This window comes from Pipistrellus kuhlii, unplaced genomic scaffold (genome assembly GCF_014108245.1).
Source record: "Pipistrellus kuhlii isolate mPipKuh1 unplaced genomic scaffold, mPipKuh1.p scaffold_m20_p_9, whole genome shotgun sequence".
NCBI classification, from domain to species: domain Eukaryota; kingdom Metazoa; phylum Chordata; class Mammalia; order Chiroptera; family Vespertilionidae; genus Pipistrellus; species Pipistrellus kuhlii.
Genome location: NW_023425595.1, coordinates 14,717,815 through 14,733,216, shown reverse-complemented (window position 1 = coordinate 14,733,216; position 15,402 = coordinate 14,717,815). Strand labels below are relative to the sequence as shown.

Sequence of the window (15,402 nt, the reverse complement as noted above, 5' to 3'; positions counted from 1 at the left end):
CTATTTTTGCCATCAAATTAATAACTTCATTTAGGCATGACTCCTCAACCTTCGCCAACTTCCCTCCCACTCCCTGTCCCTCAATTAGCTTTGTTTCTCCTTACATTCTGCTGTTACTCCAGCAAAAAATGCAGTTTACTAGCTTCACATTCATTGGATCAGATCTGGAGGAAAGAGGTCAAGAATTATGAGGATACTTCTAGGAACCCAAAAGGAAAAATCTATTCTTAATATTTCTTCTATCTCATCAAGATTCTTACATGGTATAAGTGCATCTCCCTATGCTGTTTTTTTTCACATATACTGAAATCAGTTTCTAAACTGATTAATAGCAAATGGGGCAAAACAGACCATCCAAACAACCTTTTCATTCTCTAATCAATTGGTAATTAAGATTTCACTTGGTATGCTAGAAGATAAAATGCTTATATCCACCAATTTAAATATAATCCACAAATTTAAATATAATGTGGAAAAGCCAGGAAAAAGGAAACAAGATAGAAAGGGAGAGGGAGAGGGAGAGGGAGAGAGAGATATTTCATTATTCTATTAAAAAACATGAATAAATGAATCATATTTATGCGATAAATTGTCCCCCAAATGAATGGTTCTAGATATAAATAACAATCTCCAAATTGCATAATAATTTTTTAAAATATTGAAATAGAGATACTACTCAAGCTAATAAGATAGTTTGGAGACCTGGCTTGGTAGCTCAGTTGTTTGGAATGTTGTCCCACACACCAAAAGGTTGTTGGTTCAGTTACCAGTCAGGGTACATATTTAGATTGTGGTTCGATTCCCAATCACATACTGGAGGAAATCAATCAATGCTTTTCTTTAACACCTCTCTCTCTCTCTCTCTCTCTCTCTCTCTCTCTCTCTCTCTCTCTCTCTCTCTCCTTTCCTCTCTCTTAAATCAATGGAAACATATCCTCAGGTGAGAAAAAAAAGATAGTGTGGAACTTATAGTGTCTAGCTTCTTAACAAAGCTATTTTACTATTAGTTAAATCATCCAAAAATTAAAATCCACCCCCCAACAGTAATGCCAACAATGACATCAACAAGGAACGGCAAACAAATAAACATAAATTATACTACATTTTCTAGAGATTCCATTACCTCTTGATAGATTTCAGTCCAGTGGAAGCCTTATTAATTACTTCCCACTATGCCTGATAGCAAATAAAAGCTTCATTTGGATTATGATCCCTACCAATTGGAGGAGAAAGAAAACTTGCTCAGGTGATATAAACACCATTAATGTTCTCCATAGGAACCATCAATCTATTAAGGTCTGAGTGAATTAAGCTTATAAATAGAATAGCATGTATCCTCTATGTTAACTAACATAGCCCTCTATTATTGAGAGAATTGAGATAATACAGCCCTGGTTTCCAAGATATATGGGATTTTCCTATTATTTTATAATTTTGTATGTAATGCTGAGCGATATTGTAACATTCATCAAAAACAAACAAACAAACAAAAAACACCCAACAATAACCTAAGACATTTTACTGCTGGAATTGAACCTAAGAGAATTCAGAAAGTCATAGCAAACAACAGCTACAACAAAAATACAGAAATATAATGATTTCAAGTAAGGCTATTTCTAGAGAGGACAAAATAGATCTATGGAGCCAGATAGTCTAGTTTCCCTGCTATTTGCAACCTTTATGTAACAGGAATAATGTCTATGAAAAATAAAAGAAATGTTGCAATATTCCATAAAACATAAAAAGTAACCCTTCTTGGGAAAGAAACTTCATATTTCTTTTTACTATGTAATGTTTCAGAGCTGAGCCCTAATAACACTATGACAATGGTACAAAAAGCCAATTTAGAGTGCAAAGAAAGGCTTTTCAATCCTTAAGACTTACCATTTCTCCCAAACACATGGGAATTATACACTTTCACTACACTCCAAGAAGCCTCCTTCAATGACTCGTTCTATTCATTTTGCTTGTCTACCTTTTGCCAGAACAAAGGCAGAATATGAAATACATGACATAAATGTATGGATATATAGTATTAATCTATGTATTCTAAAACAAATATAATTCTTAGGCTCAGCATTGGCACAGCTTTCCTTGATATCCACAGGGGCTATTGGACTGCTTTGATTAGTTGAAGATGTAACTAACTCCTCAAAAGCCAGGAGCTTAAGAAGCTGTGAATGAAAATGCCTTCATGCTCTCTGACCCCAAATATATACAACCTTGATCTACAGAATTCTAAATAAATAAATAAATAAATAAATAAATAAATAAATAAATTTCAAGTACATTTCCACATACTGCTAATAACTGGGGGGAAAACAAGCATATTTTCCATATCTATTATTTATTTCTAATAATTACTATTAAGACCAATGATAAAGTTGGCATTTCTATCATTTTCACAGAAAATGTTAACTTGTATATTTCTTCAGTAACTTATTTGTGTTTTGCATCATTCGCCACAATAGTCACCTCTTGGTTATGTCTATTAATGGTGAGGAACCATGTCAAAGTTGCCCCTGAATCCCTCATATTTTCTCTTGCTGAATGTGGCACCTTGGCTTGAACAACAGACTTCTCCATTAGGTTTTGCTTGAGTTTTTAGTTTTAGAGTATTTATTGGTTCTTTGTACTATATTGTTTCCTTCTGATAACATTCATTTTCTAGACTGGCTGTCTAATGGGAGACCATCATTCTGAGCCTGAATAAAGACAACCTAGGATGAGAAACCAGTTGTGGAACATCTATGCAGCAAATAATTTTAGTTCACTGTGAATTAACTACCAATATCATTTCACTCCTGGTACTCTGGATACAAAGCCTTCTTCCAAGTTACCAGTAATAGCAAATGGGTAAAAACAAACAAACAAACAAAAAAAACACAATTAACTGTATGTTATCAATACCATGCTCAGTAAATGTGGGAATACCCTTTCCTAGACAATAGCAAGACACCTTCCTTAGGACATTATTTGCTTTATTCCTATTCCATTCCCATTTATTATTACCCACCAGTCTAAAAGAGGGTGTTAGAGTCTCACTTAGAGCTACAGCTCATTAAATATATGTTATGGTCTTCAAAGCACCCCGACTCATGCCTTGGGATTAATTTATTTACCTATAAATAAAGTAACCATATTTTCTGAACCTCAAATTGGGCCATCTGGTCTGATATGTATTAACATACTTTTTTTATGAAAAAAGATATTGTAAGAAATTGGGACTGCTATGGAAACAAAAAACCGAGTCCGAAATAAAACTCCTAGCACAGCCCTAGTCTTAATTTATATTTCAGAAGTACATATTCCCATTTACTGCAAAAATAGCTCTGCTTCATTCAATCTTGAACACAAACCCTTCATTCAACCTTCTTTCAAACAGGAATACTGGTCTCCATACCAAAAAGTGGAATTATCTTCTAACCTAAAATGGTTACATGGAAGACCCTGTGCTTTAAGTCAAGTTTCTTTGCAGGCAAGAAAACCAAGAGGTACCTTTTGTCCACACCAAATGTCCATTGCAGTAATCAGAATGACTTTTGGGTCAGGAAGGCTTCCTGGAACAGGCCCCTTTGTCACTGAATGACAACCCCCATAATCATTCTAAACTGTATCAATAAAAAATAAACAAACATATAAACAGGGATGTTATCCTCTGCACCCTGCACATGAGCATATCACATATTCATTTGAAAAATATAAACCAAACCTAAGTGTTATTTCCCATTTTACCTAGAAATAGCTGCAATGTTAGTGCTGAAGATGCATCACAGGCCTGAAAATCAACAATGGAGAACACTATTTCTGATTCTCTTGGGATGTGGGGGTACTAGTTTTATGATTCCAATGCAATTAAAAATTTATTTTGGTTGGTGTTGACTTTCTTTAAAAAAATGAAAAAATATAAATATATACATATATCTTAACTGTTTCTTCTTCATATATTGCATTCTATTTCAACACATGCCTCATGAAAAGATGTATCACAAAGCTTTAGCGGTCCTGTTCAAAACAAATTTGACAAGGAAAGCAGCAGCACTCTGAAATACTACATGTGTCTGAGCATAAAATGAGTTTTCCAGCACAGGTCGGAACACTGTGTTTACTGATGAGATTGCACTGTGACAAAGCCAGAAATCAAAATGTTTACTTACCAATTTGTGTTGGAGAGTGAAGAGTTATTTTTTTTTTATTAAGTGATTTTCTTCCGTTTAGAAGTGGTTAGAATAAATAGCTTCAAAGTACACTCTCTTCATTCAGCTTAGTTTACATTCTAAAAACTCAATCCCATACTCCTGGTGCTGCATTTAACCCAACAGTAAGGCTTTGAAACTATTTTGTTCTTAACTATAAAATCAAGGCTGGTGTGACTTGAGGGGCACGTAGAAAATATCAAGCTGGTCTGATACTTCCTTTGACTCCACAGAATTTTGGTGCTAGAAGGACTCAAGCGATAATGCAGCCCAACAATCTGACTTTACGTTAACCAAACACAAACTGAGAATGAAGAAGATGAAATGATGTGTCCATGGTCAACAAGCCAGCTCTGGACTCCTAACCACCTGTCATTCCTCTGGCACCCATGAGCTCCCTCCCTTTCACAGAAAGGAAGGAATATTTAGTCCTCCTCTCTTCTCCATAACTGCTATGAATAATTGTTTCCTCTTCAAGCAATTAATTGCAAGAGAGAACAATGCATCCACCCTTGAAAAGATTCTGATTAAGATGACCCTCAAATATGATACTTTTGGTAACGTATTATCATCTGAAAAGCAACTAAAGGATCCCAGATCCCAAAAATTCAAATCTCTAAATGGGTCACTTCTCTTTTATCTTATAACCAAACATGTATGGGGGCCCCTGAGAAGATGAAGATGCCTAAATTAGTTACAAATAGCCCCTGAAAGAGCATTTCTCAGTATAAAATTGTCACAAACAGTGCTAATTAGTTTACCTAGCTTTGACTTGGAAAAATGCTATAAGTCCATGACTACCTTCACACATCCTCTGAAAGACAAGTATTCTGCACGGAAGTGCCCTGTACAAGTCTTAAGGACTTAACTGCTTCCTTCTCAGAATGGAATCAAGATCCAGACATCCTAAAATGAATGGATCTTGCAGGGGGGAAAAAACCCATACATTTAGTGGTTACCAATAAAAGCCCATGACTATCACTTTCGGACTCTTTTACGCTTAAAAAGAAACTATGTACAATAAAAGGAAGCCCCAGGGTCCCCAAATGACTGGGTTCTCAGAATTATTCATTCTAAAACCGTCAATTAAGTGTAATATAACTTTTCTGATTTAAAAGAGTGTTGTAGAACAAATGAAATACAATGTATTTTTCCTTCCAAACATAGCCACGTCATTGCTAATGCTATTGTAGAATGTTCAAGAAACATCAAAGCTGGAGAGCATGCATTTAAACTATTTTAAGATATAACCAGACCTAGTTGAGAACAGCAAGAGAGAGGTGGCACCTTGTCCATGGGGTCATCTTTACACCATGAAATCTTCCCCCAAAAGAAGAAACTGCAACAGTTACTTAATGATAGGCTCTCTTGTGTGTCTGCAAATCAACTCCTTGTAAGGAGCCCTGAATTAAAGAAATTACCCATGATTTTCACAGCATCCTAATAAGGCAGATGTAACTTGCGGGCTCTTAATCTCCTAGAGGAAGATTAAAAGTAATTTAAACATAAAATTGGACATTTATATGGAACTTATTTCAGAGTTTTCACATGTTTTCATTTGCTTTCCCCTAACAACTGATGTAGCAGAGACATCATGCGCCCTCTTTTTTACTATTGAGGAAACTGTGGTGCAGAGATTAACAGGGTGACTTTTCCAAATAAATAGCGGCCAACCTGAGTAGCCTTACAGGGCTAGTGTCATGCTTGTTGCATACTTTTGCTTCTAATCCAAAATAGAGGATAATGCCATCTTTGAAGTCTTGTTTCAAGATGGCATTTCCTTGTTTTGTCACTCTCTATTGCCCACTAGAGATATTTGGTCTACACATTCAATCAACTCCTCTGCTTGCTGCTTTTCATTCTCCATGGTATTCTCAAGTGAATTTTCTCTATAAGTGGTGGGGAAGAAAAGGGGAGAAGGAAGCAGCTTTGCTTTTAAACCTAACACTGGATTTACTTTGAATTTTAAGTAACATTAAAAGAGAGGTAAATTTCATATTATTATCATATGATGGTCCGTGGTTAAAAAGCTTGAGGAAAGTTATTCTGGGTCTTTTTTTTTTTTTCCAGAATATGTAAGGCCTATTACATATTCTGAGTTTGCTAACCGATATCTCATTATAACTTAATAGTGCAAGTACAATCACTGTTAGCTCACATTCTAGAACACCTTGCGGTGAGTTAAACACTCATATGTGTCATGATTTCCTTTAATCATGATGGTGATGTTGAAAGCACATGTTTTGACACAATTCTTTCTGATACCAATTTTAGTGAATCGAGTGCCAAATTCTGAGGTGAATCCCCACATTTTCCTCATATACAGCAGCACAAAGAAATAAATTTAATAAATCTGTCACTTATGTTATACATTTAATAGAAAGCTCTTAAGCCATAATCACTGTAGCATCTGGGCATCTATTTCTTCATTAATTCTTTCAGTGCATGCATTAGCTTTGGTTAAATTGTTCTGGATTTAAAGGCAGAAGAATAGGATGGTTTCAGAAACATCATTGTAACAGACCGATTTCAAAAGAATTCAGTTGCTAAATTCGACGTCAGAGGCCCTTTGCAGATCAGTTATTTAGATTTAAAAAGAGAAGGGAATCTGTGCTGTTATCTGCATGGCATTTAGTCTCACACAAAGAAAAGAACAATAAAATAGGACAAAGAAATTATTGTTCCAATGATTGTCATTGAACTGTTACATTAGTAAACATTCACAGTATGAAGTCTCTCTCAATCTCCAGCATATAAAATAGTGCAAAGAAAAAAAAAATTCCAGTGCTGGGATTTCTAAACAAAGCTTGTTACATTTTCTCTGATGTCATTTCTCCCATATTATTAGGCATTTGCTCTCATATCATCCCAAAATTAATAATAAAATATAAACAATTTCTAAAGACCCCTGCAGCCTTTTGAAAAGTTAATTTCCAGTTAAAAATAAACTTTAATTAAATCCAAGATAGAATTGTGACCTATATGCTATTAAATAATTCACTTTCTTTTTTTTTCTACATAGTAATTCTTAACAATTTTAAAAAAACAACCATGGAATCCAAAGACAGGAGATGCTATTAAAGCACTGATAAATGACTGTTCAAATTCATTAGTTCTTACATAGTAAATACTTCAAAATGCCAACTTTTCCCATTACTGCACAATTACTAAAAAAAAACATTGACAATTTACTTATACATACACACACGCACACAGCACGCACACACAAACGCACACACTCATTCCACAAAGCCATCTTTAACTTTTAACATCCTTTCCAGTTAATGTGCAAAATTCTTGCATCCTAATAAAAAATATAAAGATTGAGTTGCTCCTATTTAAGCCTCCCTCTTCTCCAAGATGCATCATTTATTTGATATGTAATACAAGTTTATAACAATTATGCCATGTATAACCATTGAATGGTGTACTACTGTATGCGTTGGATTCGTTTGCATATTTCATTTTCATAACTGCACTCTCTGTGCATAAATATATTTGGAGATGCCGGGCTTGGGGGCGAGGGGGCAATGGCGCGCGGAGACCAGGATTCACACATCAGTCTCCACAGCCTTCACGTTAGAGCAGTTGTTTTTATCTGTCTCACTGTCCTCCCCCTTTCCCTGACACTTCTCCTTGGCACAGAGAGATTCCTTAACTCCTTCTTCCATCTCTAGATACTCTGACTTGTCTCCCAAAGAGGAAGAAGTAGAGCTCCGAAATTTCTTCAGCAGATTGGAAGGGATGTACGGGCAGCTGACTGCATTCTGCGTCAGCTGCGTCTGTTCCTCGTTTTCGGTCTCTCTGTGGTAGAAATAGTTAAAGTTAGAGACAATCACTGGCACTGGTAAAGCAATGGTTAAGACACCCGCGATGGCACACAGGGACCCCACGATCTTGCCCCCCACGGTGATGGGCTTCATGTCCCCATAGCCCACGGTCGTCATGGTCACCACAGCCCACCAGAACGCATCTGGGATGCTCTGGAAGTGGGTGGTGGGCTCGTCGGCCTCGGCAAAGTACACGGCGCTGGAAAACAGGATGACCCCGATGAAGAGGAAGAAGATAAGAAGGCCCAGCTCCCGCATGCTGGCCCGGAGCGTGTGGCCCAGGATCTGCAGGCCCTTGGAGTGTCTGGAGAGCTTGAAGATCCGGAACACGCGGACCAGGCGGATGATCCTGAGGATGGCAAAGGACATGGCCTGCTGCTGCTGCCCGTTGCCCCCGCCGCCCTGCTGCTGGGCCAGGTCCGTGCCCAGGGTGATGAAGTAAGGCAAGATGGACACGATGTCTATGATGTTCATGATATTCTTGAAGAAGAGCGCCTGACTGGGGCAGGCGAAGCAGCGGACCACAAACTCAAAAGAGAACCAGACGATGCAGACCGTCTCCACGATGAAGAAGGGGTCGTTGAACACCGTGTGCCCCGAGCCCTCGGGGTGGGGGGACGAGGTGTCGTTCCCCAGCCCTGTGCCGTGCACGCCCGCGCTCAGCGCCAGGAGGAGGTCCCTGTCGTCCCGGAACTCGGGCAGGGTCTCCAGGCAGAAGATGACGATGGAGATCAGGATGACCAGGACGGAGACGATGGCGATGCCCCTGGCCGGGCTGGAGCTCTCGGGGTACTCGAAGAGGAGCCAGATCTGCTTTTTGAACTCGTTCTCCGGCAGGGCGCGGTCCTCCTCCTCCCTCACGAAGCCCTCGTCCTCCCGGAACTTGAGCAGGGCCTCCTCGCCGAGCTGGTAGAACTTGACCTCCTCGGTGAAGATGTCGAAGGGCACGTTGACGGGCCTCTTGAGCCGGCCCCCGGATTGGTAATAGTACAGGATGGCATCGAAGCTTGGCCGGTTCCTGTCGAAGAAGTACTCGTTGCGCAGGGGGTCGAAGTACTGGGTCCTCTTCTCGGGGTCCCCCAGCAGGGTCTCGGGGAACTGGGCCAGCGTCTTCATCTGGGTCTCGAAGCGCAGGCCGGACACGTTGATGACCACTCGCTCGCAGCAGTCGCTGTAGCGCACCGCGCTGTACCCCCCGCCGCCGCCCCCGTCCTCCTGGGGCAGCAGGTCCGTGTAGGAGCCTTCGTCTCCGTGGTCATCGTCGCTGTAATAAAACCTCCCCTCCTCTTCCTCCTCTTCCTCCTCCTCCTCCTCTTCCTCCTCGTCCTCCTCCTCCTCGCTCAGCTCCCGCAGGATCTTCTCCTCCGAGCCGCTGGGCATGAGGTCGGCGCAGTGCGGGAAGCTGCTGGGCCGGTGGTGGCCCTTCCTCTTCTCCGGCTGCGGGCGCCGCCTCCTGCGACTGCGTGGGCCGCTCGGGGGGTCGTGGGAGGTGCTGCAGGCCCCCCGGGACTGGTGGTGGTGTTGGTGGTGTTGGTGGTGGTGGTGGTGGGAGCCCCCTCCGGAACCCCCGCTGCCTTCCACGGCAGCCGTGGCCGCGGCCACCGCGGCAGCTGCCGCTGCCCTGGAGTGGGCCAGCCGCTCCCGCTCCCGGGCCCGGGCCTGGGCCGCGTACCCGTAAGGCATGTGACTGTTGCACCCTGAGCTCTCCGCACTCACCATTGCAACCTCCATGGTGGCGGTTTGGGGAAATGGCTGGTTCTGGTTGTAGAGGAAAGAAAGAAAGAAAAAAAAAAAAAATAGGGCAGCTTTCTTTCTTTCTTTCTTTTTTTTTTTTTTTCCTCACCAAAGTAAGGTAAGTTTGGAACCCTTAAGCAGATTGCTTGGAAGACGGAGGATAGTTTCAGTCCAACTTTGCATTTTCTGTTTTTAAATCAGCACGCCCCATGCTCTGTCTTCCCCAGGGATTCGACATGGCTCTTCGGAGCTTGGCCGGGTCCAGGTGAACAGCCTGGCACACTCAAGCCTAAGTCCCAGAATGTCCGCGTCTCCCAGACACCTGTTTTGGGGTGGGTGTTCAAATTTGGGGATACATATAAGGATGTGGATGATGATGCTGCTGCAAAATTCAAAGGCAGCAAGTCTCCGACAGCCAGCGGTTGTGCCTAGAAGATGGCATATATTTTTCTGCCATGGAAACTGTCCAAAGCTCAGTCCATCACAATGCAGATAAGCCTTTCGTCTTAGCACTTGCCTTCCCGTGACTGCTTATTATTAACACTAGACTTGAAGTACGTCCAGCCATTGTCCCTCACACCTACTGGGATGAGCCTCCGGGCTCTCCCCTTAAGTTCATCACAGGCTTCCTGGACCCAGGGGCAATGCCAAACTATCAGCGGCAGGGGCAAAGACCCTGGGAGGTAGAGAAGGTGGAAGGTGGTGCAAGATGAGGTGTCAGCAGGGGCAAACCCAGCTCTGAGGTCTCCATAGAGATCAAGGAAATGCAGAGTATCCGTCAGCTAAAATCATGCAGAAGAAGCACTTCACCTGAAAAAAGGAAGGAAAACAAGCATGGAAGAAAAATAAAAAGAAGAATCAAATCATAAAAAGCAAACTGAGCATTTCCTTCACATACACTTCTGTCTCTTGTGCTCCAGCAAACCATATAAAGCACCAAGCAGCCATAAATTTCCAAGGAACATGGGCCAGGTGGTTAAATCTCCTTCTCACTAAACATCCTTCTTTCCTTCTTCTTTGGATTTCAGCTCAGTCTATTTTCTTGTCTCTCTCTTCATTCCACAACAAGAATACTGTTGCTTTATAGCAATTTCCATCATGCATTGATTGTAGGCATTTAAAAAAATTTCCACTTGTGAAATATTTCTGAATATAGTGTCCTCCCCCCACCCACCTCCCTTGATTCAGGATTAGAGAAGTCAGAAAAACATTCGACATGGATTTTTTAAATCCAGGGCCCGGCACTTGAACAAGCTTCAATCACCTCGTCTATAAACCGAGGATAATGCAACCTCCCCATCCCACTTTTGTAAGGTTGTGTATGTCCTCATACCACAGTCTGAAGCTGGGGAAGGATAAAATGCGAGGACATCAGGGCATTTGGAGACTCCACCAATGGCCTGTATCAAGTTGGTACTTCCTGACTCCCTGAAGCATGTCCCTGCCACCCACAACCTAGGAGCTAATCCCAGTTTCCACTTCTCTAATAATAATTTTCTCTCCTTGCAGTTCCTCCATGTTCATCTCATTGTCTCCTCCTACACTCTTTTCAAGGATTTAGCTCCTTATGTTTTAAATCCCACTTTGTATGGACTTTGTTTTCAGCCTATCACACTCCCCTATTATTTAATCCATAGCTCCCATTCCCCAACTTTCCCCTCTTCTCTCTCTGCCTTTCTCTGCCCACCTTTCTTTCCAATCCACCACTTCCAGATCACATCTTCCTTGCAGCCTGCTCTGTCCCCACTATCTCTTGGTACTCCTGGCCTTCCTTCTCTCTTAGTTTATATTTCCCAAGGTCCACCTAACACATCTTCTCCACCAGAACCTATAAAAGCTCCTGTCCCAATCTTCTGTCTAGTCTTGCTTCTTCCATTCTTTCATTCTATCCAACAGGACTTCTAAGAATGCAGAATAGTGGTCCAAAGAATTGGGGAGGATAAGGACAGTTAGAATTCAGTGCATCTACTAGCTTCTATTACTGGAAGCACTTGGGGTACAAGAGAGAAATGGTTTTCTGGAGCCAATGAAGGGATTTGGCTCTTGACCACCTGCTGCTTGCTGCTTGCTGAATCCTGTCAGCCTAGTAGCTTAAACACACTGAGTTTTATGAAGTGACAATCAGGGAAGTGGCAAAAATATGTCCCTTCCCAATCAGAATACTTTCTCCTAGGCTAAGAGGCAAGCTTGATTGGGACACGAAATTCAGAAAATATACCCGTGAAGGTGCCTCACATGATGTTCTTCTTCCTTTGCCTTCCTTCCTTCCTAACATCAACTCATACTCTGAAATGTTTACCCTCGGGAGGCCTCTAATTCTCTGTTTTCAATGTGGAGGGTTAGGCTGACATCCTTTAAATTCTTCCACAGGCCAAATAGCTGGAGAGTTTGCTCGGTTACTTCCCAACTCCCTCAAAGCAGTTAAAATACACTATTAAAATAAAGTGGAACCAAAGTGCCTGTAAATTTGTATACTATGTATACCCCTCTCCCACCCAACTGACTTCCAGAAGGTCATTAATTAGAGGGTCTTCTCATTCACAATTAACTCTGCGAGAGACCTACACCTGCTCTGCTTTTGCTGTCCACCAAATAGTTCTTAGTTTTTAGTTTAGGTTTGCTAGGTTTGGTTTATCCAATTCCCCCAGCCTACAAAAAGCAAATCATCCTTCTTTTGACTGGCTACCAGCTACCTCACTATCCCTAATCTTAAAGAAGAGAGAGAGAAAGAAAAAGGAGAAGAAAGAGGAAAAAGGAGAGGAGGAGGAGGAGGAGGAGGAGAAAAAGGGGGGGAGGGAGGAAAAGAAAGAAAAAAAAATCCTCCCACCCAACAAATCAGACTGGCTTAAAATCTCTCCTGCTTCCCAAGGTATTCATGTTAGGAGAATATAACCAAGCCAACTCCCAGGAGCCTTTATGAGGGGACACTTGGCAGGAAAATTTCCCTTCCTCTTTAACACCATCAAGTTAATAGGTTTTGCAGACTATCAATTCCCTGGTCCCCGAAACAACAGCCCCGCATCCTGCCTCTCCTCCTTCCACCTCCCAACAGCAAGGCTGTTTTCATGTTTAATTTCCACAACTGTCTTAGGGTGGTACCTGAACCTTACCAAAGAGAAGAGAGAGAGAAGAGAGATTGAGAGCATCAGAAAGGCTAACAACCGTGAGAAATATACACTTCAACGCACGCCATTTGTACAGTCCCTATGTGTTGCTCAAATGCTCGAAAATCCAAGTGTTGGGAGAGGCAGCAATTCAAACCCTTTCCACCAGCTGTTCCCACAGGAACGGAACCGGTGAGTCTGGGATGAGGCCAAACGATGCTAAACCTAAACACCACCTCGTTGGGGAAACGACATCTTTAATCGCGCCCTCGCCTCCAGACCAGGTTCCCGCTTAGGCACATGAAGCAGGGCGCACGCACCCCATCCCTGAGATAGAGAACATAACAACTGCTGCCCACCCCCCACCCCCAGCGCCGCGCAGCATCTGCACCTCCCTTCTCCCACCTCCTGGTTTATTTTTAACCGCCTTCCATTCATGCCCTTCTGTCACATTCCCGATGTTATTTGTCCCTCCAATGCCCACCGCTTCTTCCCAGCCAGAGGTGGAAAAGGGAAGAAAGAAAAGAGAGGCATCACACTTACCATTCCCAGGAGGGGTCCAAAATAAAAAGAAAGACAATTCCCCCCAGCTGGTTTTGATGTCCCCCCTCAAGCTGCAACAACAGCTGGAGGGTGGGGGGGGAGGCTCCTGGGGGTGGAAGGAATCACGCCTGTGTGGCAGGTGGAGGCTCCAGAATATCCACGGAACAAGTTCTGCTGCCTGGCCAGGGGGGGAGCACGGAGTCCTCGCTGCAGGCGCCCAGGTGTGCGGTCCTGGGCTGCCCCGGGGAAGACCCCCCAAGACTTCTGGCTCCACTGGAGTTCCGCACGGGAGGGCTTGCCTGGGAAAGGAAGTCAAGGCTCCCCCAGAAAAAAAGAACAAAATCCTAGATAGCAGCAATCACTTGTTAAGCCCAGATTCCTCCTCCAACATCCATCCCTCTCCCTCTCTGGAGCTGGCTGCAGGAGCAGCACACGCCTCCCTCCCGGGCGGGAGCGCGCGGCCGGGGGCGGGGCCAGGCCGCCGGGGGCGGGGCCAGGCCGAGGGGTGTGGCGTGCGCGCCAGTCACCCGGGGCGCCTCCCGCGAAGCGGGGCGGGAGCAGTCACGACGCGGAGATTGCCAGCACCCACCCCCCACCCACCCCCCAAAAATGGGCAGGCCCTCCCCCACTATGCCAAGGCTGGGGGAAAGACTGGGAACCATTCCAGGAACCCCTGGCTGTCGCTCCGGCGGCGGCGAGGAGCTAATCCCGGAGGGAGAGATGTCCTTTGGAGCTGAAATGTGCTTCTAGACAACAGAGCCGGAGCCCCGAAAAGAGATCGGGAGGTCCAGCCTTGACAACGGAGAGCTTCTGGGCATCTTCTCTCTCTGTCCCGCTCTCTCTACGGCTCCCGTGGCACCCCCACCCCTATAAGGGGCTTGTGGGGTTAGGGGCTCAGGTGCGTTTCTGGCGGGGCCGCGGGCCCAGAGCCCTGGCAACACCTGCGAGCGCGCCCAGACCCCTGGGTCTCCGCTCCCCTTGTACAGAGTTTGTTCGCCTCAAATCGCGGTGGACCTCCAGGGGCGAGGAGATGGACTTTATATGTGTTCCACCCAGAGGATGAATCAGGCCCCGGCTAAAGGCTGCGCACGGGGGTCACACATCCGAGTGGGAGGAAGGCTCGTGCCGGCTGGAAGTCTGGCTTGGATCGGGGCGCGGGGGGAGGGGAGGGGGGAGGGGAAGGAATTGGGGGAGAAAGCTTTGGAAGGAGCGGAGGAGGCCTCCGTGAACCTGTTGCTACAAAAAAGAAATATGACTTCAGCGAAATGGTCGCATCTCTAACCTCACCCACCTCACTTACACAACAAAAACTGTAGTAACCTGGGAGACAGGCGAGTGAGCCCAGGGCTGCAGCCTTCACCTGATGGGCTCCCAGGTTGTTTATTAAGCTCGTGAAATGGCCCTGGACCTAAATTAAATATGCGATTCCCACAAATATACCAAAAGAAAGTATAGCGGCGGGAAGTGCGAACTTAAGGCACACAACCAGGAGCTCAGGAGGTGACTGCGGCTCCTGCACCTCCCCTCGCTCCTGGGGAGGGACCACGCACTGGCACACCCAGGGGCCAGGAATGCCAAAAAAAATTCGACCTCGGGCGGGTCAGTTGGCACCCAGGCTGCCACTGTAGTCCTCAGCTGGCAGCTTTGTTCAAGGGCCTCATTGGGCCTCCTTTTGTGGCGCTCCATTAATTATTGAGAGAAATATTCCTGAGCTGAATGATAGATATGCCCAGCCCTCTCTCACCTAACCGCTGCTGGCTCCATGAAGGACACCTGGAAGACGGCTATTCTTTGCTATTTAATTAAAAATAAATAAATAATAAATAAAATATTCTCATTGTAAGCAGTGAAAAAGGAAATATTAAAGGAAGAAAGAAAAAGCAAAAAGAAACCTGAAGTGCAACTTTGGTTTCCCTAACTTCTTCCAGCAAGTGCAGCTTGAACTTTTGCTGTTAGTAAATTTACTTGTGATGCCCTGGCCATAAGCACAGTTGG

General features: G+C 44.0%; 1 protein-coding gene across 2 annotated transcripts; it reads right to left on the bottom strand.

The window, feature by feature from the left end:
• Positions 1 to 852: 852 nt before the first annotated feature.
• KCNA4 (potassium voltage-gated channel subfamily A member 4) lies at positions 853 to 13,842 on the bottom strand. Of its 2 annotated transcripts, XR_006740844.1 has the most exons (3): positions 13,408 to 13,842; positions 9,870 to 10,570; positions 853 to 902 (listed from the first exon to the last, which is right to left on the bottom strand). XR_006740844.1 is itself a non-coding variant. In XM_036427866.2 (2 exons), the coding sequence occupies exon 2, from the start codon at positions 9,755 to 9,757 to the stop codon at positions 7,748 to 7,750; it is 2,010 nt and encodes a 669-aa protein (XP_036283759.1). In that variant the 5' UTR covers positions 9,758 to 10,570; positions 13,408 to 13,827; the 3' UTR covers positions 6,549 to 7,747. The 2 variants fall into 2 exon arrangements, 1 of the variants encoding a protein (XP_036283759.1); XM_036427866.2 differs by lacking the exon at positions 853 to 902 and having other exon boundaries at positions 6,549 to 10,570; positions 13,408 to 13,827.
• Between the last annotated feature and the right edge of the window lie 1,560 nt (positions 13,843 to 15,402).